This window comes from Mytilus galloprovincialis, chromosome 4 (assembly GCF_965363235.1).
Source record: "Mytilus galloprovincialis chromosome 4, xbMytGall1.hap1.1, whole genome shotgun sequence".
Taxonomy (NCBI): domain Eukaryota; kingdom Metazoa; phylum Mollusca; class Bivalvia; order Mytilida; family Mytilidae; genus Mytilus; species Mytilus galloprovincialis.
This window is the reverse complement of record NC_134841.1, coordinates 41,815,582-41,840,802: the sequence shown is the minus strand read 5'-3', so window position 1 is coordinate 41,840,802 and position 25,221 is coordinate 41,815,582. Positions and strand designations below refer to the sequence as shown.

Below are 25,221 nucleotides of genomic sequence, written 5' to 3'. Positions count from 1 at the left end.
AACTCGTACAAGATTTTGGACTCGACAAAATAGTACCAATCGATCATCAGGTAATAATAAACAGCCTGTTCTCCAATGTGAATCCTGTATTGATAGTTTTAAATTCAATTATAGATCTTTAATTAATCTCGGTGAACTTTTATTCATAGAACTCTTTCTGTTTATTTTGTTGAGACTTGCATTTATGCGAAATATACAGTAGTACCTTGTTATGAATAATAATAAAAGAACATTTATTAGGCGACGAGGTATAATTCATTATAACACAACTTTCTTTCAAAGATAATAGAACAAGAATATAGGTGAATTAAGAAATACTGTACCACTTCCGTCAAAGCTTATAATGTACTGTGGATTCATTTATTTTTGTGGGTATCAATTTTCGTGGATTGGGGAAAAGCTGCATTTTCGTGGGTATTATATTTCGTGGTTTTACTTATCCCTGTATACACATCCTATAGAAAATACATGTATGTTATTCGTTGAACATTCACATGTACCCACGAAAACCACGAAAATTGGTATGCAACGAATAATAATAAATCCACAGTATATAAGTTGAAACTCAAAACAAAAAAATAGATTCTTTTTTATTTACTCTTCATACATTTATGTACATATTAAATTCAAATATTGAATTTCAACATCAACCCAGAACAAAACAATACAAATATCATACTTGATTCAACCCATCATTAAAAAAAATATACAATTCCATTAATTTTTTTGTTCAAAACCATATATATGTTACGAGTTGTGGTTAAATACATACTAGTACTGAATATTCAGAAATTAATATGTTGTTTTTATCAGTGCAAAAAGCGTTCAGATCACCCAATGTAAAATCCTAGCATTTTATGTTAATGGAATTAATGTTGTCTGAGCATAGAAATTGAATCAGTTTAATGCTTTATTTAATTAACAATGATTTGCATTAATAACTGAACAGATTATTTAACTCATTTTCAGTATCATAAGAATAACTATTTTAAATACTTTGAAAAAGATGCATTTTCTTTTACTTTAACAGGTTAAATTATCAGTACCCAACGCCTTCCTTACAATTAATTTGGCTCGTTTCAGTTTCACAAAATTTTGACAAAGTATTTACTTTGACCCTTTGACAAAAGTATAAAATTAAAAAAAAAATTGAACCAACCATTTCATCAGAAAAATTACACTGGTTATATAGCAGTTCGACAAACACTTATTTTGATCATCGAGGAGCTTTATATCCCCTTAACAACACAGTGTAATTAAAACGTTTAGCTGATTTTACAGAGTTATCTCCCTGTAGTGTTAGGTACCACCTTAACAAAAAATAAAAATAACAATTTGCATCAAACAAAGAGTACAAGCAAACAAACAATTTGAAAGCACTTAAAAGTACTATGTAAATTTGATAACTTTTTACAATTGAACATCTCATTCTGCAACAAATCAAATATATTCTCATTTTCCTAACAAATGTACATGCTTTCGAAGACTTCCATGTGATAGGACTGAAGTGGCAATTTTGAATTAAAAGTGATTGCAAAAGTCTGATTAAGAAACTGGCAAATTCCCAATTTCTGTATCTTAAGAATTCTGGGTAATATTGTAAAAAGTATTATCATTGGCTAATAATATCCATAACGATTGAAATCCAACCAATGATGTGACAGCATTTTAATTTTGTATTGCAACCAATCAAATTATCAACAATCACATCAAAATAAGTCTTTTCAGCTAAAAAGTATTTACAAATGACATTGATAAGAACTAGAACTAATAATAATGCCCATTCAAGGAGACTACACTGAAATACTGTGAATTAATCAATTTTATGGACACCAATTTTCATTAACTGAGGAAATTTACTGTTTTCAAAGACAGTAGTCTTATATATTTTAAAATAAGTTACATGGTTTAATCTTCCTTTAAAAAATTTCTAGCATGTCTAAGGAGTCAATAACTTCCTGCAGTTGGTCAATTTCAATTCAATAAAAAAAACTTTTTAAATTTAAAACTGCAGTTGAAATTAAGTTCGCCAGTTACAATAAACTAAATTGCTCCGTAAATGACAAAGAAAGAAATAAAATGCACAATCTATCTCATTATAGATTACTAAAAAAAAATAGTTGTACACAAGTTTCATTTATCAATTTCATAGGTCATAACACTTTGATCATTTCCATCAATCATGCATTAATTTAAAAATCTACGATTTGTGAAGTCTAAAAACCATGAAATTGGAACAAAAACATTTTCTTAAAAGTCATGAAAATTGGAATCAAATAATAAAGATTCTGTACATTCAGAAATTGGAGTGATTTTTGGGTTAATGTCAAAAATAAAACAACCAAGTAACACATTCAGAACAATGTTTCTTTACAGATAGCACTTTCTACTTGTAGCAATTACTGAAATCCCATAGTTAAATCTAGCAACTTAAACAGATGTTCAAATCTTTCATTAATAAATGCACACACTAATTTCTGAATTTACAATCCTGTCAAAATACAAAATCAAAAATATACACCACTATTGCTATCATGTTAATTTACACTGAATATGTCACATGTATCAAGATGAGAATCTCTGATTGGCTAAAGATAACAAGTTAAGAGCAGCCTCTTCAGCATCAACAGTGCTATTACTGTTAGGCTTGGTCGTGTTTTTCACTGTTGCAGGATTAGTTGTGACAACATTTTGACCGTTTATGTTATTATGATGATTCATATTGACAGAATTAACATTTTTTTGTGCTGCATTATTTACTTTTGATGTCTGACTGGAAATGACAGGTGAACTTTGTACAACTGACTTTTTGATGATCTGTGAGTTGACGGACATGACAGTTGGTGACGCAGTCTGGACAGCTATGATTGGTGAGTTAGCAGATGACAATGACATGATAGAAGATGACGCATTATGTGCAGTATTAACTAAAGCCTTACTGGAATGAACATTTGGTTGAGGAAATACAATTTGTGTCTGTCCACCAGTTTCTGGCATAACAACGAACCTATGAGATGGTTTTGTATTGATGGAATCATGTGACAATATTCCACCGACATTCACATTTTGTCCGGCCGTTGAATTTGTAACAAACATGTTTTGTTTCATATTACTACTAGCAGTGCAATTTGATGTCACAAAGGTCAAATTAGAATTTAAATTACGGACAACAGATTTCGGTTGCTGTGTACCATTTCCTACTAACAACTGATTGGTCGGAATTGAATCTGATACACTATGTACTAAACCTCCTGGTAAAATCTGAGTTTTAGAACACTGTGGTAATGAGGCTGATGACAAAGCACTATTTGTACTGGAGAGTACATTCAAATAAGCCTGCTGTGTATTGACAGTTTGCTGTCCTGGTTTTGGTGAAATCGGTACGTTTCCATGAGGTTTTGAGGCAGCAGGTGGACTTTTCGGCAAGTTGAAATTTGACATTTGTATTTTAGGTTGCGGTAATATTTTCAGTATACCATTGTCTACTGTCACAGGTACACCTTGAGCTGTCACTAACTGGCCATTTATATTATACAAAAACAATTTCTGTGGAGTTGTTGGCGACTTTGCTGGCGACTGTGCTACAGTTGTTTGCTGTCCACTTGGTTTTAAATTTGAATGTGGGATTTCTGAATTTGTAGTTATTGTCATTTTATTTCCTACTTGTGCACCTGTTCCTCCTTTCGGTAGCACATGGGAATTTGTGGCAGTATTAACAATCCCTTGCACAGATGTTTGTTGAATACTAGAGTTATTTATAGATGTATTAGGAAACTTGAAAATATTTTCCACATTTTGTCCTTTTAATACAGGAATGTCCACACTTTTACCAAGATTTGGTGCAGATGCACGAAGATACACTTGGTCCTTTTGTTGCGCTACAGACTTTTGAATATTAGTCACCTGACCAGACAGAGAAGGCAATGGCAGTGCCTGGGACACATTATTTGCTACAGATTTTTGCACATTTTGAGAACCAAGTATGTATTGTTTCTGTGGTGATATAAGAAGCATTGGACTACCTGACTGGGTCTGTCCTGGTACTTGAATCATCACTTTATTTGGCACTGAAGTTACCGTTTTCAGTCCAGACATGGCACTTGTGATATTTGCTGGAGTAGGAGTGGAAACTGTTGGTCTTGATACAGGTATGACCAATTTACCGGCATTTCCTGTGCTTGTATTATTCAGCATTTGTCCTGGTATTTGCAAGATCCTCTTACTTTCAAACTGTTGTGTCGAAACATTGGACTGTCCAGGAACTTGAATGACAAGTTTATTTCCATTGGCTAAAGCTACATTGGAATTTTGTAATTTCGATATCTGTTGAACTGGTGTCCCTAGCACTTGAGCAGCTGCCAGTTGTTTCATAATTTCTGAACTGGATCCCTGTTGGTTCAACATCATGGGTACCTGTCTGGTTTGTGGACTTGACAGAACAGATTTTTGACCCAGAGTCATCTCTTTCACAAATGACTGCTGAATATTGTTTTTTCCAGCTAACAAGTTATTTTGACCTACTGACGATGAAACAACATTTGGTGGCCTTATTCCATCACCTTTAGAAGTAGTAGCAAAGTGGTTAACATTAGTCTTTAATACAGGACTATTTAAGTGACTCAATAAAGTGGCATTACTTCCAAATGTATTTAGCATTGGAATTTGATTTTTTGTAATGTTGAGACTTGCATCTTCGGCTCTCACAGAAGCTAATGGTAGAGAGCTAACTGAACTAGTGACACAATCAGCCTTAATTGAAGCAAGAGGCAATGACATGATAGTGCTTTTTGTTTCGTCTTTTTTCTGAGCTCCAAGTGGCAATGAAATAACAGGCCTAAGATTACAACTTTCAATATTTGTTTCGTAACTCACACTCCGCTGAATTTGAGGTGCACCAATTGTTCCCGGTTGTAAATTTAAAGAAGAACCTGTAACAGAAATCTGTGACTTAACGGATGGTGTATTAAATGATACAGATGTCAATGGTTGATTTGTGTTTAGTACAATTTGAGATCCTTGTTGAACATTTGCTGACGGAGAAAGATACACGAAGTTTCCAGACTGAAGTTGATTGCCTGCGACAGATAATCCCATAGGCTTTTGTACAAACTGTTGAGATCCAATCTGAGGAATAATATTTGAATTAATGGCTGCAATATTCCGCAAGTCTTGCACATTTTGTAAATGTTTTAGCTCGTTCTTATCAGTTATACTAGACATGCTAGATGCACCAAAGATTAGAGAATTTGACTGCAAACTTGCTAATGATGATGCTCCAATCTGAGAAGAATTAACTAACAAAGGAGATGCAGGTTCGACACTGGTTAAAGAATTTCCGATAACATTAGAACTGACGGTTTTCTGCAAATTTTGAAAGTTTTTCAGATTTGCAGACGGTATTATAAGACCTTGTGGGGTCAAATAACCTTGAACAACGTTCTGTCCGGTGGGAATATTCGTATTTGATTTAAAATTCGTCAGCATTATTTGACCGGCATTGTTCACCTGATTCATGTTCAAAATCCCAGATTGTAATGGACTAGCCAAAGCAAGGTTAGGCTGCCCTGACTGCACTGGTGTGCCAAGAGTAATGTTTGACTGTCCAATAGCAGGAGACATAGGCTGTACATAGTTTGGTGGTGAAACCTGAATATTTATTGGTACATTGGATTTAGTTTCCACTTTTGGTGTAGTTGGAATAGGAACTTTCATACTTTGTATAGTTTTAGTAATGTTACGTCTGGGTTGAATTGACGGCATTGTTACAGGGGACGGCACTTTAATGTTAGCGGTAGGTAAAGATGTTTTTACTTCAGTCACAACAGTTTGTATGGCAGAATCTAAAGCTGCTTTGCTTGGAAGTTTTAATTTTTTTATTCCAGTTGCAGTTGATTGTACAACAATAGTTCCGTGGTTTTCTGGGGACGTTTCAGTAAACGACGGTTTTCTAGCTTCTAGTAATGTTTTCACTGTCACATTGCTTGCATACTTGCATTGTGTTCTACCAGGTGAAATCTGTAAGCCAAACATTGGAGAATTTGGGTAATCAGTCAGAACACTTCCTGGATGATTTATGGTATTCAAGTCCTTATTTGCCTGTCCTGACCCAATCACTGGACTTATAGGTGGACAAATGTCTCCAATTGAACATGAAACTGGATTTAATAAATTTAATCCAGCATCCGTTGGACTGCTTTGTATTTTATGAGACAGAACTGTCCCTTGCACTTGAACTGAAGCCAAATTGGAGTTTGTCAAAGTTGCAGGATTCTGAACTGTTGCTCCAATTGTTGATACAATAACTTGCTGTCCATGATTGCTCACAGGTGTCTGAATTCTTAAACCAGCATTTGGTTGTACAATTATATTTGAACCTTGTAGAGATATTCCTTGCAAATTTATACCTTGTAAAGCCAATGCCTGAATCTGCTGAAGGGTTAAACTTTGACCACCAATATTCATTGCAGTTTGACTTGTATTAAGGTTCAAAGTTCCCTGACTGGCCATATTCAGAGTTGGGTTCAAATTGAGTGCCACACCTTGGTTCTGTCCAGTATTCAAAACATATCCACCCTGATTGATCACATTGACCCCACCAAAATTCTGTAATCTCAGACCTTGATTAGCCACAGGTAGTACTGTGGGATTCTGCTGTATAATCATTTTAGGTTGAGCTGTCCTTGGCACTGAAATGGGAACAGTTGGTGTTCCTTGCTTTTGTTGAGTAAATGTTGTAGATTGGACAGTCTGGACACTTGACACAAGTGATTGTGGTGTAGCAGGCGTGGCATGTAAAGTTTTTGCAAAATTAGAAAATTTATTTTGTTGCACGTTTTTGGCAGAGGCAACAATAGACTGTGCATTTGTTACAGGTATGATCGTCTTCTGTTGGGAAAGTTCAGTAGCGAAAACATTTTTGGTTAACTTGTTGGTCTCGACTTGACTTTCTGTGACAACCGTTGCTCTCTTGTCAATATTTGCTGAGGTTCTGACTATTGATGCAACATTCTGTGATATAGATTGTGTTTGTTGAGAAGGACTTGTGGTTTTGGTTGCTACTGGATTTTGTAAAGTAAGTGTTGCCTTAGTTCCAGGAGCACCTCCAGGCTCTGCAGGATTGACAGCTGTTAATAAAATCATCCCTTGCTGATTATTTCCTGCCTGTATGGACAAAGCATTTGACTTAATTAACTGCTGAATGACAGCTGGAGGCAAACTGTTTATGTTAGCAGCAAAGTACTGAACTTTTCCCGGAGCCTGTGTTGTTTTTGGTGTAGACACTGGCAATTTCTGAGGAGTAGTTGCCTTCTTGATGTTCTTTGATGCAATGGATTTGTCTGGAAAAAAAAACAATAATAGAAGTTTTACTTTCTGTTCAAAGATACAATTGAAATTTATGATAATAATAATAACAACATTTTCTACAGGTCAGATTTTAAATTGAGAACGAAAAAGTATTGCAAAAAAACATGACATTTTAAAAAATTATCTATGTGAAGACTATACCCATTGATCGATTGATTTTTTAGCACTTGGCTATATCATGAGTACCATTTATTATTTATGGAAGAAGCCAGAGAACCTGGAGAGAAATTCAGACCTTTGACAGCAAAACTGGCAATTCTTGTAAATTAAGGAGGTAGACCTAGGTTAAGGGAAATAACTCTTAAAATCATCAGTACGTTTGTGTCAACCATTTTCAAAAATATAGGTTACACTTCTAGGTTACATAGATTATTTTCAATCTGTTTCAGGTACAGTGGTCTGCTAGCCCAAAATAGAAGGGCGTCGCGCCCTGGGTGCCCTCAGCTGCGCCCTGGGTGCCTTCATCTGCGCCCTTCTGCCCTGACGTCTTTTTCCAAAATTATCTTGTGCCGTTTTGGTAAAATTTTGTTTCATCGATTTCTGATCTCCAAGTTAATTACATATATGACACCTGTGTGATTGCCCCCATGTTAATCATGTCATTACAATCAATTACAATGATAAAGACTTCAAAGGTGTTAATAACTAGGTAATTTAATTAGGACAATGTATCTTTTTGTCATACTTTTGATGAATGTGTCAGCGAGTGTGTTTAGCTTGGGTCTGCATTTTCGATCTCCAAGTCACAATGGAAGAGCGTATATAAATGAAGACTTTCATGACTTTAGAATTGAATTTAAGTCATCAAAATAAAACTATGCCTTTACAGAAATGCCCTCCATCTCAACTTGTCAACGACAAGCACAGTTTTTAATTAACCCAAACGTGGTGGAAATTGATTTTGGAGTTACTTCCCCTGTTTTAGCTTATTACAAATTTGTGCTCTAAAAATATTATCTAGTACCAAAAAAAGGAATAAATTACCAATTGAATATATAATAACATAATAATGTTACCTTAAAGATATTAACTGTCTTTGAACATATCAAAAAATATATATTGCAATTTCTACTTGATAATTATACTTTTAGCAATCCATGTTCTAAACATTGTTAAATTAGTAATGCTCTCTGTTTCAGATCATATGATGTATTCAAAGCTATAATTCCTATATAGACAAAAAAAAATACAAAAAAAACCCACATATTCTTTGATAATGGGTAGAGTGAAGTTGAACTGTAAAAACATAATATGTTGATGAAGATGTACTATATCAATCATAACTACACAAACAATGAAATAAAGACTATAGTTGAAAAGCATCTTTATTTAAAAAAAAAACATATACAGTAAAAAAAAAAAAAGAGAATCGTGAACTCGTGATACACACAGAAACGTAGACAAAAAAATGAGCAGTGCCTTTTCTTATCATAAAAAGTGCCCTGCCCTCCACTGGCACCCTGCCCCTTTTGATTTCTAGCTAGAGCACTGAGGTAAATGCTTAAAATACATTGATGAACTTGACTTTTACGAACGCTTAACTGATTTAAAGAGTTATCTCCCTGAACCAAGGTCTACCCCTTAAGATCAGAGTAAAAACAACTAATTTGTCTTTGTAAAAGCAAAAGGGGAAAATGTTCAACATTTAATTTAAATATAACAATTCCACCTGTTATATTTTTGGAGAAGAATATAGTTAGAACTGTCATATTTCTGACTTGGTACAGGCTTTTTCAAAAGTAGAAAATGGTGAATTAAACCTGGTTTTATAGCGCTAAACCTTTCACTTTGTTGACAGTCTCATCAAATTCCGTTAGATTTACAATGATGGGTGAACTTAACAGACATAATAAATGAAATAGTCAAAATATGGGTACATCAGTCATCATCGTGTAACAATTTTAAAAGGAACAATTTAACACAACACAAAAACATCTATCTACAAAAACATTCATTGATTCGCGTGTCTGGCGTCAGAAAAATTATATGTCACATATTTTTGTCGTTCGATGTTTATACAAACGATATTCTTTTTATAACCAATGTTTTTACTAGGGTTCCTTTTTCATTCCTTAGAATTAATCTCTTCATAGACCTAATAGTGGCATGGTACGATTCTCAATGAGACAACTATCAACCGGAGTTCAAATGAAGTAAACGCAAGCAATAAGCTGCAACCATACAGCCTATGTATTGTTCAGAAACATTCTTTAAACTGAATGAATGTTAAAGTGCCAGTCTTTGTAAGAATCAGGCAATTTAGGTAAAAATTAAAACATGATTAGAAAAAACCCACTGAGCTAATCATGCTATTTAATACTAATCATCATCCTACGTTAAAAAGTATTAGTCTTTCGTTTGTGTTTGTCTGGTAATATCAAATAACTTGGTTGGAAAATTGTTTAAAATGATAGCAAATTACAGAGTTATCTCCCCTTGTTCGTTAATTTCTAGTCCATTTCAACCAAATTGTATCTTCTATTACCAGAACAGAAAATGGAAATGAATGTTACTTTTGTGCATAACTACATATTATGAACTGAAATCAATGTCAAATAGGGTGGGTTTTTTTTGGTCATGTTTTCACCACTGCCTGATTCTTAGGCAGACTGGCACTTGAGTAACTGTTGTAAACAATTTTTTTGGACATAATATAAACCTAGAATATATACATTTTATATGCATGATGTAAGTCTGACTTAAATCCTTACCTTGAGAGGTATTGTCAACAGAAGTACTGGCTAGAGGTTTTGAAGAGTCCATCCCTGGTTGTCGTAGTAACTGTTGAATTATGGGATGTGCCGTCTGCTTGTTATGTGATAACATCCTGAGACTGTTAAGTGACTGCTGATTTAACCCAGTGTAGAAAGTCTGACCGCCTGATGTGTGTAGCAGTATTTGACTGGCACCACTCGTCACCAAGGAAACCATGTTTGGTGAACTCTGATCTGATTTAATTGACACTTGTGATGATGTGGTAGTAGGTGTGGTTTCAGTTTTGCGTTTTTTAGACAAGCCTTGATCTTCAACATTGTTTGGTATAATTCTCCTCTTTCTAATTCTGCCCCTTAGACTAATATCCCATTCTCCAGCATCTTCTGTAAAAAAAAAGGTCACAAGTCAAAACAAATTTTAACTTTAAACAATCAATGCAAAAGATGGGCAAAACTTTTTTAATGTTTGGCTTTGTTTTTCATTGTCTATATTATGTTTTCATGTATCTATATGCTATATGCAATATTTTAAAAATAACTAGAGGCTCTCAAGAGCCGGTGTCGCTCAACTGTTACTGTTTACTGACGTTGGCTATCTTTGTTGGCAGGCAGGGTCATTAGACACTTTTTTTTTTAATAGAAATCCTAGTAATGATTGTGGCCAAGTTTGGTTAAATTTGGCCCATAGTTTTAGAAAAGAAGATTTTTGTACAAGTTACAAAAATGACGAAAAGTTGTTCAATATTGACTATAATTTAAAGGACAATAACTCCTTAAAGAGTTCTCTGACAATTTTGGTCATGTTGACTTATTTGTAGATCTTACTTTGTTGAACATTATTGCTGTTTAAAGTTTTAAATCTATCTATAATAGTATTCAAGATAATAACCAAAAACTGCAAAATTTCCTTAAAATTACCAATTCAGGGGCAGCAACCCAACAACCAGTTGTCTGATCCATCTGAAAATTTCAGGGCAGATAGATCTCGACCTGATTAACAATTTAACCCTGTCAGATTTGCTCTAAATGCTTTGGTTTTTGATTTATAAGCCAAAATCTGCATTTCACCCCTGTGTTCTATTTTTAGCCATGGCGGCCATCTTGGTTTGATGGCCAGGTCATCGGACACATTTTTTAAACTAGATACCCCAAGGATGATTGTGGCCAAGTTTGGTTAAATTTGGCCCAGTAGTTTCAGAGGAGAAGATTTTTGTAAAAGTTTACAGACATCGGACGACGGACGCCAAGTGATGAGAAAAGCTCACTTGACCTTTCAGATCAGGTGAGCTAAAAAACAAATCCCATCTTGGTCAAAGTCAATTAAGGAAAAACCTATTTCCATAAAATTTAAAAGTTGATTTTAAAACATGGTAAGCATCATGAATTCATTCTCATCAGAAGCTTTTATTGTAATAAAGAGAATGTGAATTACAAAACTAGATGGTTTACACCTTAGTTTTAGATATGGGAAAAAGTTAAGAATTTGAACATTTTGAGATTTTGATAGAATTTAAAACTCAGATTTAATAGTCATAAAAATGCTCTGTTTGAAATGTTGACTATAGTTTAACAAGTCTCTACACAAATGTCTACCCACAACTTATTATTTAAACAAGGCACCAGATATCTTCAACTGGTTTGTGACAGTATGAAAGTGTGTGTAATTTCAGAACCTATCCTTGTTATCCACGTTGGGATAAATAGTGCTATGGTATATAGGGAACTTCTCTATAAAAAAAACATGAGACACTTAACAAAGAGAGAAAGCTGCACATATCAAAATTTGACACTTTATAAAAGGGAGACAACTATAGTTTAAACATACCAGAATTTCTACTATCATCATTCTGTGACATCAAGAAATCTTTAGGAATACTTGGCTGTCGAGGTTTGTGTGCTGAATCTACATCCATACTTGTATCTTCTGTAGCAGAGTTTGTTGATTCTGAGTGATCAGACTCCCAACCATCATCATCCTATATAAGTAAAAGATACATGTTTTTTTTATATTTAGGTAACACATCTTGCCATAATTTTTTTAATGAATATATATCACCTGCACTTATACCCCATCCTTTTCTTTTATTGGGAAATTAACGCACATCTAACATGGATTATGTAATTTTTAAATGGAAACTAATAACAACAAGAGGCTGTCACAACGACAGCAAACCGGATTTATTAACATTTATTTGTGTCCTGGCAATATCACAAGAACCATAACTGATGAATGCTGAAAGTGAAAATCATCAATATCAAATTTGACCTCCATTTTGTAGTCAGTATCAACATATTAAAATTTGAAAAGCTTAGATTGAATGGTTCATTAGTAAATGCAACAACGTGTATGGAAACGCCATTTTACGATCTTTCAAGAACCATAACTCCTGAACGGTAAAAGTCAAAATCGTCATTATTGAACTTGACCTCTATTTTGTCATCAGTAACAACATATAAAAATTTCAAAAACTTTGGTTGAATGGTTTATGAGAAAATGCACGGACACGACTGGAAACACCATTTTTCAATCTTTCAAGAACCATAACTCCTGAACGGTAAAAGTCAAAATCGTCATTATTGAACTTGACCTCCATTTTGTCATCAGTAACAATATATTAAAATTTGGGAAGCTTTGGTAGAATAGTTCATGCGTAAATGCAAGGACACTACTGGAAACTCCATTTTTCAATCTTTCAAGAACCATAACTCCTGAACCGTAAAAGTCAAAATCGTCATTATTGAACTTGACCTTCATTTAGTTGTCAGTAACAACATAATAAAATTTTAAAAGCTTTGGTTGAACGGTTCATGAGTTAATGCACGGACAACATTTGATTGCCGCCCGCCCAACAGCCCGGCCGCCCGCCGTACATCCCCAAATCAATAACCGACATTTTTGTCACAAAAATCCGGTTAATAATAATCTTGCAAAGTCACATTAGATCTCAGATTATGTAAAATGGTTATAATATTTCAACAATTTTATATTTTTAATCTTTCTTGAAAGAAAAAGCTACTTGTTTACCCAAAAATGTTTTGCCTGTAAATAACAAAATTCATGTTACGTATTCAGCCTACTGTGGTTTCAAATTTATTTTCATGGGTACTTATATGTGTCCATTGATGAAAACATATATTTTTCATAGCTATTTGACTTTTTGTGGTTACTTAGGGACGACATCAAAAGATCAATGTAAGATAAAACTTAATTCAAATAGTTTGGGGGTGGGGGGGTTGAACTGCTGCAAGATTTGGTTATCCGACATTGATTTTTACATATACATGTATCCATATGGGTCAATCAATTTTTCCCAAATGAAGTTAATAGGGGGGTAGGGGGGTCAGTGAAAAAACTATTTGAATTAAGTTTTTTATCCTTCATTGAACTTTTGATGTCGTCCCTTATTTGTTCTTTTTTAAATGTAGAATTTAACAATGTATTTATAAAACAAATGCACCCTCAGAATTAATTCATTAAACTATTCAAAACATTTCTACAATGTATGTTTCAATCAGTGTTTGAAAAGTCAAAATTAAACTATATATTAAGGTGGTACCTAACACTACAGGGAGATAACTCTGTAAAATCAGCTAAACGTTTAATTACGTTGTGTTGTAAAGGGAACATTAAGCTTCTCTATGATCAAAATTAGTGTTTGTCAAACTGCTATATAACCAGTGTAATTTTTCTGATAAAATGGTTGGTTCAATTTTTTTGAAATTTTTATATTTTTGTCAAAGGGTCAAAATACATACTTTGTGAAAATTTTATGAAAATTAAAAGAGTCAAATTAATTTTAGTGAAGGTGTTGGGTACCACCTGAAATCTTTAATTCTGCTATGTCCATACCTTTTCATCATAACATTCATACTCTTTCTTCATTTTGAGTCTATTTTTCTTTGTGGCTTGGATGAGTTTTTGTTCCCACGGTTCTAACTCTTTTAACAGGTAGCACAATCTGTTATGCAACTGTACAACACATCTTTTCCTTGCTGGAGGCTTAACCACCTAAATATAAATTGTAAACATTTCTAACCACCATGATCACTAAAATATATTTCTTCATTCAACATGTTCAAACATAAAGCTTTCGGTTATGTACTGGGTTTTTTTCTGAAACTGATGCAGTATTTTTCTTCTATCAACTGATGAATGTGAAAATAAATGAAGAATGTGTTCATGAGCAAAGATGAGGCCCCTGCTTGCATATAACTTTATAAAGGGACATAACTCAAGAACATTAAGTGACGGCATCCAAATTCGAAATTGATCTGAGTTGTGTGGTAATAAGCATTGTATATCAGTTTTTATAACATCTTGTTAGAGCAAACTTAAGTTGGAAAATGGAAACCAAAAATCAGCAGTTTTTCTATTTGTAAAGGAAAATAACTCTAGAATGTTAAAAGTGACACCACCCAATTTTGAATTCCATCTCTTTTTTTTTTGGTAATAAGCAGTGTACAAGTTTAAAATCATTTGACTGAGGCCAAACAAAGTTAGAGAATGAAAAACTATTTTTTGACAAAGGTAAAGAAGAGCAAGGGTAACATTAATTGACTTATTGCCACCTCTACTGAAGAATCAGAGATATCTCAGACTAAAATGTATACCCTTGTTTTCTTTCCCCTGCCAACAGTATATGGTTCTGGTTCAGCAAATTTCTCCACTAAGTTCCTTAGATCTTCAACGCTCTCTGCTATCAACTCCAAAGGACCAATCTCTGGACCCTAAAATTATGCACCAATATCAAACTTTATATTAATTAAACACATAATACCATGTAATAATGTTCTTTTTCCATCATATAACACAATTCAAAGTGCAATTCAAAAGAAAATGTTATAATGTTCTGTTACCAATGATTACAATAGTTATGAGTGTTGATAACATAGGTGTACTTTTGTATGTACTGCTACAAAATTTGTAACTACTGTAAAACCATGAAAACCAGAAATTTTGGTGCAGGAGGATTTAATTTCGTTTATTATGTCATGTATGTAGAAAGAATATATTCACAAATTAAAACACCCACAAAAATTAAACCTAAATATATAATATCACTTTCATTTATTCGAACCCACGAAATCTTACATAGAGACAAAACCATGAAATTTTAACCCATAAAAATTAATGTTTCTACAGTCATGACAGTATTTTTTTCTAACAACACATTAATTATTGTTAATTGTTTGATTAGGTTTTATTGTATTCCATGTACATCATTTCCACTATTTTACTAAATGACCTTGTGATGTACTGTTACACCATGACCTTGTGATGTACTGTTACACTAAATGACCTTGTGATGTACTGTTACAGTAAATGACCTTGTGATGTACTGTTACAGTAAATGACCTTGTGATGTACTGTTACACTAAATGACCTTGTGATGTACTGTTACACTAAATGACCTTGTGATGTACTGTTACACTAAATGACCTTGTGATGTACTGTTACAGTAAATGACCTTGTGATGTACTGTTACACTAAATGACCTTGTGATGTACTGTTACACTAAATGACCTTGTGATGTACTGTTACACCACACTGTAATCATGGTAATGCAATATTTGTGTTCTGTTGATGTATATATATCTTGTTCATTTTTTTGTTTGCTTTGTACATCATGTACATACATGACATATTTCTGGACTTAAGTTTTCTAGTTTTTATTGATTAAGATTTTATTTATGAGCTTTTTATAGCTCATTTTACAGTAGGGATTTTGCTAATTTGTTGAAGGTGGTACAGTGACCCGGTGAAATTGTTAAAATCTACGTTATTTGGTTTCAGATGGACAGTCAGGGGACTTACTGAAATAAGTGATTTTTAAATCACTTATTTGAGTAGCAAATTCAAGGTTTTGTCACAAATTGGGATTTTGTAGTTTTTTCAAAATTTTAAACACATAGGTTTAAAAAGCATCTTTTAATTAGTAAAATTAAAAAAATATGAACTTTTTGCTTCTTTTAAGTAGCAAGGTTTATGCCTTTGATGCTATCATTTACCTGAAAATTCTATTTTAGTTGAAAAAATGCTATAATAATGGCTTTACATGATGAACTGATACTTTCTTAAAAGATTTTTCACAGCAGTGGGAGTATTTTTCCTGTGAAGTTCAAGGTTTCATCTTTCAGATTAATAACTGATTATGTAATAAAATTCTACTGTTCGCGATAAAAATTTCACTGTTCGGGGGTGTTGAAATTAGTGGGGGTTATTAAAAGAATGATACTTAAAGAAGTGATTTTTGGGAAGGAAATTGAGGTCTGATACTTAAACAAGTGATTTTTATGTCATTATCCTAGATTCAGTACAAGGTCATCACCTGAAATGACCTGGTCATCCTAGACAACACAGATGTTGGTTCTGATAAGTTTAGAAACATAATTAGTCCCTGGATCATTAGTATTCTATATTCAAAGCTTCACTAATATTAAATCACTTCTTCTAGTGATTAATTTGTACTACTTAAATAGGTGATTATTAAAGAAAATAAAGAAAGACAACTCTAACTTCCAACCTTATTGGAAATAATGTTACTTGAATCAGTGATTTAGAAAATCACTTGTTTAAGTAAGTCCCCTGACTGATGGATAATTGCTTATTGGCAATCATGTCACATCTTCATATTTTTATACAGTTTATGATAGACAAACATCATGTAAATGCTAAAATAACTTACAGTGACCAAATCACTTTCATCTTCCTCGTCATCTGATTCTATAACTTCCTCCTTTATTTCTTCTATTTCTCCCTTTACTTCTGCTTGATCCTTCTTTTCATCTTCAAGATCATTTTCTCTTTTCACTCCTGCCTGGTCCTCCATTTCATCTTTAATCTCCTCCTTAACTAGGGACACCATGTTGCCTGTCTTAGTTACACCATTAGCTCCTTGACAATTTTCAGCCTCTTCCTTTTTTATTTGTAAATTTGAACATTCCTCAGTTTTCACAATATGTAATTCTGAAGAATCTGAAACTATTGACTTATCATCAAATTTGTCTGCAGTCTCCTCTTTTATTTCAATTTCAGTAACATCACAAGGTTCAGATTTGACCTCTACAGTCCTTTCATTAAATAAACTTGCTGTCTCGTTATGCTCTGGGTCAGAGTTCAAACCATCAATACTAGCATCACAAGAGGTGTTGTCCTTTAGTGTCAATAAATTACTTTTATCCCTCAACTTTTCATCTATTACCATTTTTTCCTCATCAAACTCAGTGTCTGTATCAGCACCATCACTTATTTCTTTACATGGAGTTACTTCCCTTACAATAACTTCGTTTTCATTAATTTCCTTACATGGAGTTGTTTCCCTTGTTTCTTCATCCTTTTCAGATTCTTGAGAAAAATTGCCTAAAATTGATTGATCAGCGTAAGTTTTTGATGCCAGTTGTTGTGGAGAATTTAAAGTTTCCTTCTGATCAGCTGGACTATCACATTTCACATTGAATGACGAATTTGTGTCACTGTCTTCAAACATTTTGTCACCCGTTTTCTCATCAAATATTCGGTTAAGTGTCATTATATCAGTCTTATTCTGAGACGAATACTCCGAATTATTGCCATCAAAAGCACTGTCTTGGCTGTCAATTTCTGAAAAATCATTTGAAGTGCTACTATCCTCATTTGTTTCTACGGGTCTTGTTGTATTGTTATTTTGATTACTACCCTCAAAACAACTAGTTCCTTGTTTTTGAATATCACACTCTTCAGAACTTATATTTTGTGTACTAGAAGAAATACTGTTTGGATTTTCACTATTTATATTTTGAGTTTTTGAGATCATTTCACTGTTTGATGATGAACAAGCACCCGTTTCATCAACAGGTTTATGGCACATATCACTATCGTCATTTTCGCTCAAACCATTGAAATTTTTGGCCAAATTTAAACCATTAAAATCTGTACGACTAGTTTTTGTACCTTTCTTAAACTTACTCGTATCTAAAGAACCCGCATTGCTATTTTCTGAAAACGTACTTTCAAGGTCAAAAGAATTTTCGTTCACTAATGCAAGATCATTATTCATTCTCATTGCACCATTATATCTGATTCTTCCTGATCTAGTTCGTTTAACACTCCAAATATCGTTACTATCTAAAGAAGAAGTCTCACTAAAATTATCTCTGTCCATAATCCGGTTCCTGAGAATGTTTTTATAAGGAGTATTATTATCAACGCCACTATCGGTACAGCCTTCTGGTTCTTCAGACTCACTCTTACATGTACTTTCACTTTCACTTGCTTCCTCTTCTGTACTTTCATTTTCTTCTTCATCAGATGATGATTCTTCATTAGTTGTTACAGGTAAAACAGTCTTTGGTGTCTGTAAAAGAAATGTTTTTCAAAAGTTAAAACAGACACATTGAAGATCAGATCGAAATTTATAAATTTATGATATGATACCTTAAAAAAAGGTCGGTTTTGGTCACTTGAAGGCAAAGCTCTTCATGTGTATTTAATGTTTACAAACAGCATAAAAAACACCATTAAAACTTTGTTATCAAATGAAAAATCAACAAGTAACAAACAAAAATAGTAAGGATTCCGCAGAATCCAGTGTCTTGCTTACTTTTGCTCTTGTCACATGACGACGGAATGTTGGAGTGCTATGTCTCTCTTTTGTGACAATCAAAGAGCTGATAGCTCTGAAGTGGAAGAAGGTGAATAAACGGTAACTTGAATTACCATAAAAGCAGCCCCACTTACCCCGGCTGCTTTGTTCCATTATCGTTAAAATGTATTTTTTTTCTTCAAACAAGAAAAGGTCATAAGTACATGGATTTCCCATCCGTACAATCATTTTCTATGTTCAGTTGACTATGAAAATTAGGTAAAATCTTTAATTTGGCAGTAATTAAGAAGATCATATCAAGAGGAACACATGTGTACTAAGTTTCAAGTTGATTGGATTTCAACTTCATCAAAAACTACCTCGACCATAAACTTTATAACCAGAAGCAGGACGGACGGACAGACTAGAAAACATATTGCCCATAAATGGAGCATAAAAATAGTAAGACTTGTTACATACCTGCCAACTTTTGAAAGTTCCCATATGGGTTTTTACTGCACAACAATTTTAAAGGTTACAATTTTTAGCGACGTATTTTGCAAGATCTGGATTGTCTAGAAAAAGTGTCATATTTGTATGATGAATTTACATGCCTTTTCCTTAAGTCTGTTTGCATGATTCTACTTATATATTAAATCGGTAGAAAAAATATACATGAAGCTAGCAGACCAGGGTTTATTTTCCAGATTAAGAATATTAGATGCTTGTTGAAATTTCCAATTTTGAATTATGCACAAAGATGGACCTTTAACAGGTTGGGAACAACACTCCAAATGAGGGTAACCTAACTGGAAGATCATCACAACCCACTGTAAAAAATGAACACAAAATAGAATTTTTCAATAAAATGCTGAAAATAGGCTTTAAAGTATTAAAATGCATTGCAAAAAACAAATATTTCATTAAATAAATTTAAGTAGAATATTCCTATGATATTCCTTTTCATATTGTATACAAATTTTATTGAGTCTACTGCAGACACTTTGTAGTCAAAGTGTTTCAACTTAGGTACTACACAGGCGTCAAAAGGCGTCATTATGGAGTAAAGGGGGTGGCGTCAAAAAGCGTCATTATGGAGGAAAGGGTTAAGTACTGAATGGTCAAAACATCATGTTTTTTTATCGACATAAATTTTGTCATAAATGTAACCAAATGACGTAGAAATTGTGTTTTTTCTTCAAATTTCCATCAAATTGTAATGTTTATAGTTCCATTATTGCCTCTCTATTTGAATAAAATAAAATAATAAGAAGAATCTGTTTCTTGTTTTGTTTTGTTTTGTTTTTGACAAATGATTGTTCACTGCTAGCAAATGAATCATTATATTTATATATCTTATCTGTATATATTTTTGTTCATGTCTTCATCTCCTTATCATTTGTAAATGTATAGACATATAAGAAAGAAATAAGCTCCACATGTATATTTGCAACATCGTAAATTAATTAAAATAACATTCTGCTGTAAACAAAATTGTGATGTAAACTTCAATTTAATCCTTGAAAGGAGGTCTAGATTGCTAAAATAATTTATAAATTTTAATTTTTTTATTTGTCCAAAATCATTTAAATTCATTTAATCAACATCCTTTTATGATTATTTGAGTAAAATATTAATCATTTATAGTCTTTTTACAATTTACATTTTTAAAAGCAAAATAACTGAAAACAGGATAAAACAAAGGGAAGTAACAAAAAAGTATTTCAATATTCCCAATACACATCGTTTTGATAACACAACGGCAGTTAGCCGGAGGTAAACATCGTTGATTACCAGTATGTTTGACACCCAAGCTGTCAAGTGAAGCCATATAATTATACATCTTCTTTGATGTTCAGGTAAAATTTAACACAGGTGTCAATTACACCCGTACAGTAGTAAGAAATGATCAAATATGGCGTCTGAAAAATTTCATACACGGGAGTTTTTTCTCCTAAACGGGAGGTTCACATGTATGTTACGAAGGGCATCTAATTCACATGACAAAGGAAAACCATGAATAAAGACAACACTTTATATATCCTTTTTATTTATATAAAAACAAAATCTTCTTGTCTGCAGGATTGCAAATTCGTAACTTCAAGGGCGAACTTGTAAACAGGGCGAGTTGTCCCGATACCAAATTCACGCATGCGTAATACAAATATCTACAGTTAAAACATCCTGTTACAAGTAAACAAATAACGTTCATGTGATCTCATGTGGATGAGATGAAATCTAATAATTTACATAAATAAAAGGGTCATATTTACGATAGTGATTGTTTTACAATCATAATTTACAAATTAAATGATTCAGATGCCTAATCATGTGTAAAAATCGGTGTCAGGAATCTAAGTTGTTTTGAAATTGTAATACACGAAATGAATGCGGCATACGGAGACTCAATGCCAATGGTCAGCCCCTTAAGTCTTCAGAAGACTTGACGTCTTCTTCCACTAAAAATTGCCAGTTTGACAAAACTTATGATTACTGAAACTTATGATTACTGAGTCTGTGGATTTATTTGTTATTGTGGATATTTTTGTGAACATATGTTTTTATGATTTTTCCAAAGTCTGCATTTAAGCCTATAAAACAATTGTACTCCAATTAAACGTTTAAATGCATGGCACACCTTTACTCATGAAATTCTGGAAAATTAGTATCCAATGAATTAAAAGAAATCCACTGTAACTTTAAACTATACATTGCTGTTGCCTTTTTTGACATGTGTTTTTTGGAATCTGGTGATTGTTGAGAAAACTGTGAAAATATTGATCAATAGAGATACTTATAACTAGTAATAGAAATTTGCTTTTATTCTTTCAGTGCTGACCAAAAGCCAAAATAACAATACTTTTAGTTTTGTACACAGGGGGTCTCAACATGGGATTTTGGGTACAGTTGTGTTGCAGGGATTTTAAAAAAAGCACCACCCATTCATGTATTGGATAATTGTGAAATCCCTATCTATACATTTCACAGCGAAATATCATTCCATTCAATATAACAATTGGTCAATAACTAACTACTGATATAATTCCTCGCTAAAACTGCACTTCATTGATATATTTGACGAATATATATATACATCAATCAAAGAGCAGATTGCTCTGAGGAATACAATTGCCATTGTTTTCATTGACACATGTTTACATGTAGCTGGATAATATTATTTTCAAAACTAATTCAACTGCACATGTAAAATATAATTTACATAATCTGAAGTTACAAAATAGCCAATCCCGGATACAATTGTATGAACAATATAATCATTGTGTTTTATTTTTGTACTATCAATTCCAAGTTTACTTTCCACAGTAGTCACAGCAGAGATTCAGAGTGAGAGAAGGTATTTCACTTTGTATCTCACATATTTTCCTACGATAATTCTAGGAGGAACCCCATTCTTAACTCTTTAAAAAATATTTAATTTCTTTTTGGTCAGTGGTTATGACTCCTTTCCGTACACATTCCTAAGTTAAAATTGCGTATTTAGTATAACACGACGTTTATTGACAGAACAAGTTAATTTTCTCGACATGTTTTGTTTTCAGAATTTTATAGAAGTTATCTCCGGAAGGGAGACAACTCGAAACGATAATATGGAAGACTCCATTTCGCTGTAAGGGGTGTTGCGATTTGGACTACATTTATTTTAATTTAAATGATGCATATGATTTAAAATTATGAAACAACAATAACCCTCAGTAACAGACAAAAATAGAAACGATCCCATGAGTTTTAAAACAATCAATTGAGTGGGGAATCCAGAGCAACCATTTAATATAATACCCCTTGAAGTCAAGAAAACTATACGCATGCGTATAATTACCTAAACAAACCCTGGAGCAAGAACGTATATTAAATGTTAATTAAACAACCTAGATGGTGCTCTATTTCTTTATGGAAGTACAATATCAAATATCAGATTCATAACGGTGACATGTAAGAGAAACTTAAGTTCTTAGCTATGACAGAAATAGATTTATCGGAATTCAGAGAACTCTCACATTTCCCTCTGACGTGTTTCTAAATTTATAAAAACACTAAATATAAATACTGCTTAATTCTGATTTTCCGTGTTGTTAAAAACACGCATATATAAGTCAAGAGAAATATCAAACATGAAGATTATGAAAAGAACATTATAGTAAAGTTGTTTAAGTTCAATCCCTTTGTTTGTTTTAACCTTTTAAAGCAAGACAATCATAAGAATCTGAGATGTTCCTTAATGTTTAGAATAAAACATTTGACATGAGGGCATTGCCCTGAGCCACTGGTATAAGTCTACAGATTGCTTGAAAGCAATTGTATCCCAAAAACCTTCACATAGGAAGAGACCCCCCCCCCCCCAGGTTTTTGTATTGTTTGAATCTCATTCCAAATTCAAAACCAAATGGATCAGGATAACCCAAATTATTAAAAAAAAAAAGATTTGACTCAATACTATCTAATACCTGTCTCAATCTGCTTGGACGACTAGTAGTTGGTGCTGGTATTTCAGATAAGGTTTTCACAGTCTTTGGTTTTTTCTTGGGAGTTGGTGTTTTTTCCTTACTCTTAGATCTGTCTCTTCTCTCTTTCTTCTGAAATAAAGGTAAATAAATTTTTGACTATAATTTTCAGGCTGACTAATTTATATTGCTGTCGAGTTAATAGATCTTCAAAGAAAAATTCAATTTTTCTATCAAATATGCATTGCAAAAATTGTAAATAATTTTCCCTTGAAAAAAGTAGCCATGCAATTCTTTAATAGTCCTCAACATGCTCAAAGTAGATTACAATTGAGGTTGCCATTTGGCCACCATATATAATATTTCAGTGGCCAATGCAAGTTAAGTGTCAGTTACACTGCCTTAGAAATTTGCTATGAAAGAACATAACCTGAAAAGAGAGCATATAAGATAATACTTTACTATAGACTTGAAGTAGGTATCATTGTGTTTTTTTGTGCACCAGAATCTCGTATGAACACATGTGGCATTCAGGAAAACTTTGCCTTGATCCTTTTGTCATGTTTGTGAGGCGTTTTTTTTTGTAAATCATCATTTTGTCTCATCTACAGTAGAATAGACAACCATACCTAACATATTTGTCCCTGTTACGCCGTTAAAATTGTGACCATATCATCATTTTATATGTTCAACAGATTTTATTGTTTGTTTTTAATCAATAATTCATGGTCGATAAAATACTCAACACACATATCTATCCAATTGCAAGTACATTGCTGATACGTCAGTTGAAACATATTTGAAATCTTTTTAAGAAATGTTGTACAATTCAATAGACATCAATACACTTGAACACAAGTTATTGTCTGAAAACTAGAAAAATCCTTGTTTCAGACTTTTTTTGGCCGCCCAATTCCTAAACAGTTTCGGCCATTACCCTTGAAAAGAATCCAAAATCTTCTACTTGTGGTATTAAACCTTGTTGTACAATTTCAGAGCAATCAATATGCATATATATATATATATATATATACTGTGGATTCATCATTCGTTGGATACCAATTTTCATGGATTTTGTGGGTACAGGTAAACCACAAAATTCAATGTTCATTCAATGACAAATATTCTTAAGGTTTGTATACAAACTTCAGCAAAAACATGAAATTAAATATGCACGAATATGCAAGTTTTCCTTAATCCACAAAAACTGGTACCCATGAAAATTAATTAATCCACAGTGAGTGATTGTCCTGAAACTACAAAAATGAATATTTTTGGGCGTAATACCTAAACAGTTTTAACCATCATCCCCAAATACAATCCCAACCTTCCTTATGTGGTATTGGACCTTTTGATTAAATTTCAGAAAAATCCACACTTAAAACTAAATTTATTGTCCAGAAACCAAATGTCTTTTCGGACAACCACGACATGATAGTAATATATACAATGATATATGACCCCAAATTTTGTTTGCGGTCATATCAAAATAAACCTATGTATATTATACTTGTTAACAGTTTGCTGTTTTATTCTTGTGTAATCATGGTAATTTCTAATATTTACTTGAACTGATTTTCTTTTTCTTGCAGACTTGGTTGTTTCTTCTTCCACCTCTTCCTCTTCCATTTCCTGTTCTGTTTCCTCAAATTCTGGTTCAGGAATGTAAGCTTGTCGGTAAATACGGACATCCACTCCACAGAATTGTGGGAAATGAATATATGTATTACCGTCTGCATCTTCTCCAAGTTTGTACTCCTTCTGTTCATCAGGATATTGAGATTCAATTGTTTTTACTAAGGATTCTTGGTTTTCCTAAAATATGAACATGATGAATGTCATTTAATTTCATTACAGTTTGAACTAAAAAAAATTACAGCCAATAAGACAACTCCAAAATGTCCCAAAGATATTCATGGTACCATTCATGTTTTAATATGAATGAATACATAGTAAAATTGTTCCTACCTGAAAACTAAACTCAGTTTCTGCAATTAACAAGCATCAAAACCTTTTGTAAATTGTATTATTTTTGTTTAATAAAAATCATCAAATAGATGTACAAATGTATGTGTGTATGATGTATACTTAGACATTTCTGATCAACACCAACAAAACAAG

At 32.9% G+C, this 25,221-nt stretch overlaps 1 protein-coding gene across 1 annotated transcript; it reads right to left on the bottom strand.

Moving 5' to 3' along the window:
• Positions 1–575: 575 nt before the first annotated feature.
• LOC143072174 (uncharacterized) lies at positions 576–24,910 on the bottom strand. The gene is made up of 8 exons (XM_076246993.1): positions 24,667–24,910; positions 23,104–23,232; positions 16,766–18,412; positions 14,691–14,807; positions 13,930–14,088; positions 11,905–12,055; positions 10,077–10,463; positions 576–7,337 (listed from the first exon to the last, which is right to left on the bottom strand). The coding sequence occupies exons 1-8, from the start codon at positions 24,727–24,729 to the stop codon at positions 2,566–2,568; spliced, it is 7,425 nt and encodes a 2,474-aa protein (XP_076103108.1). The 5' UTR covers positions 24,730–24,910; the 3' UTR covers positions 576–2,565.
• Between the last annotated feature and the right edge of the window lie 311 nt (positions 24,911–25,221).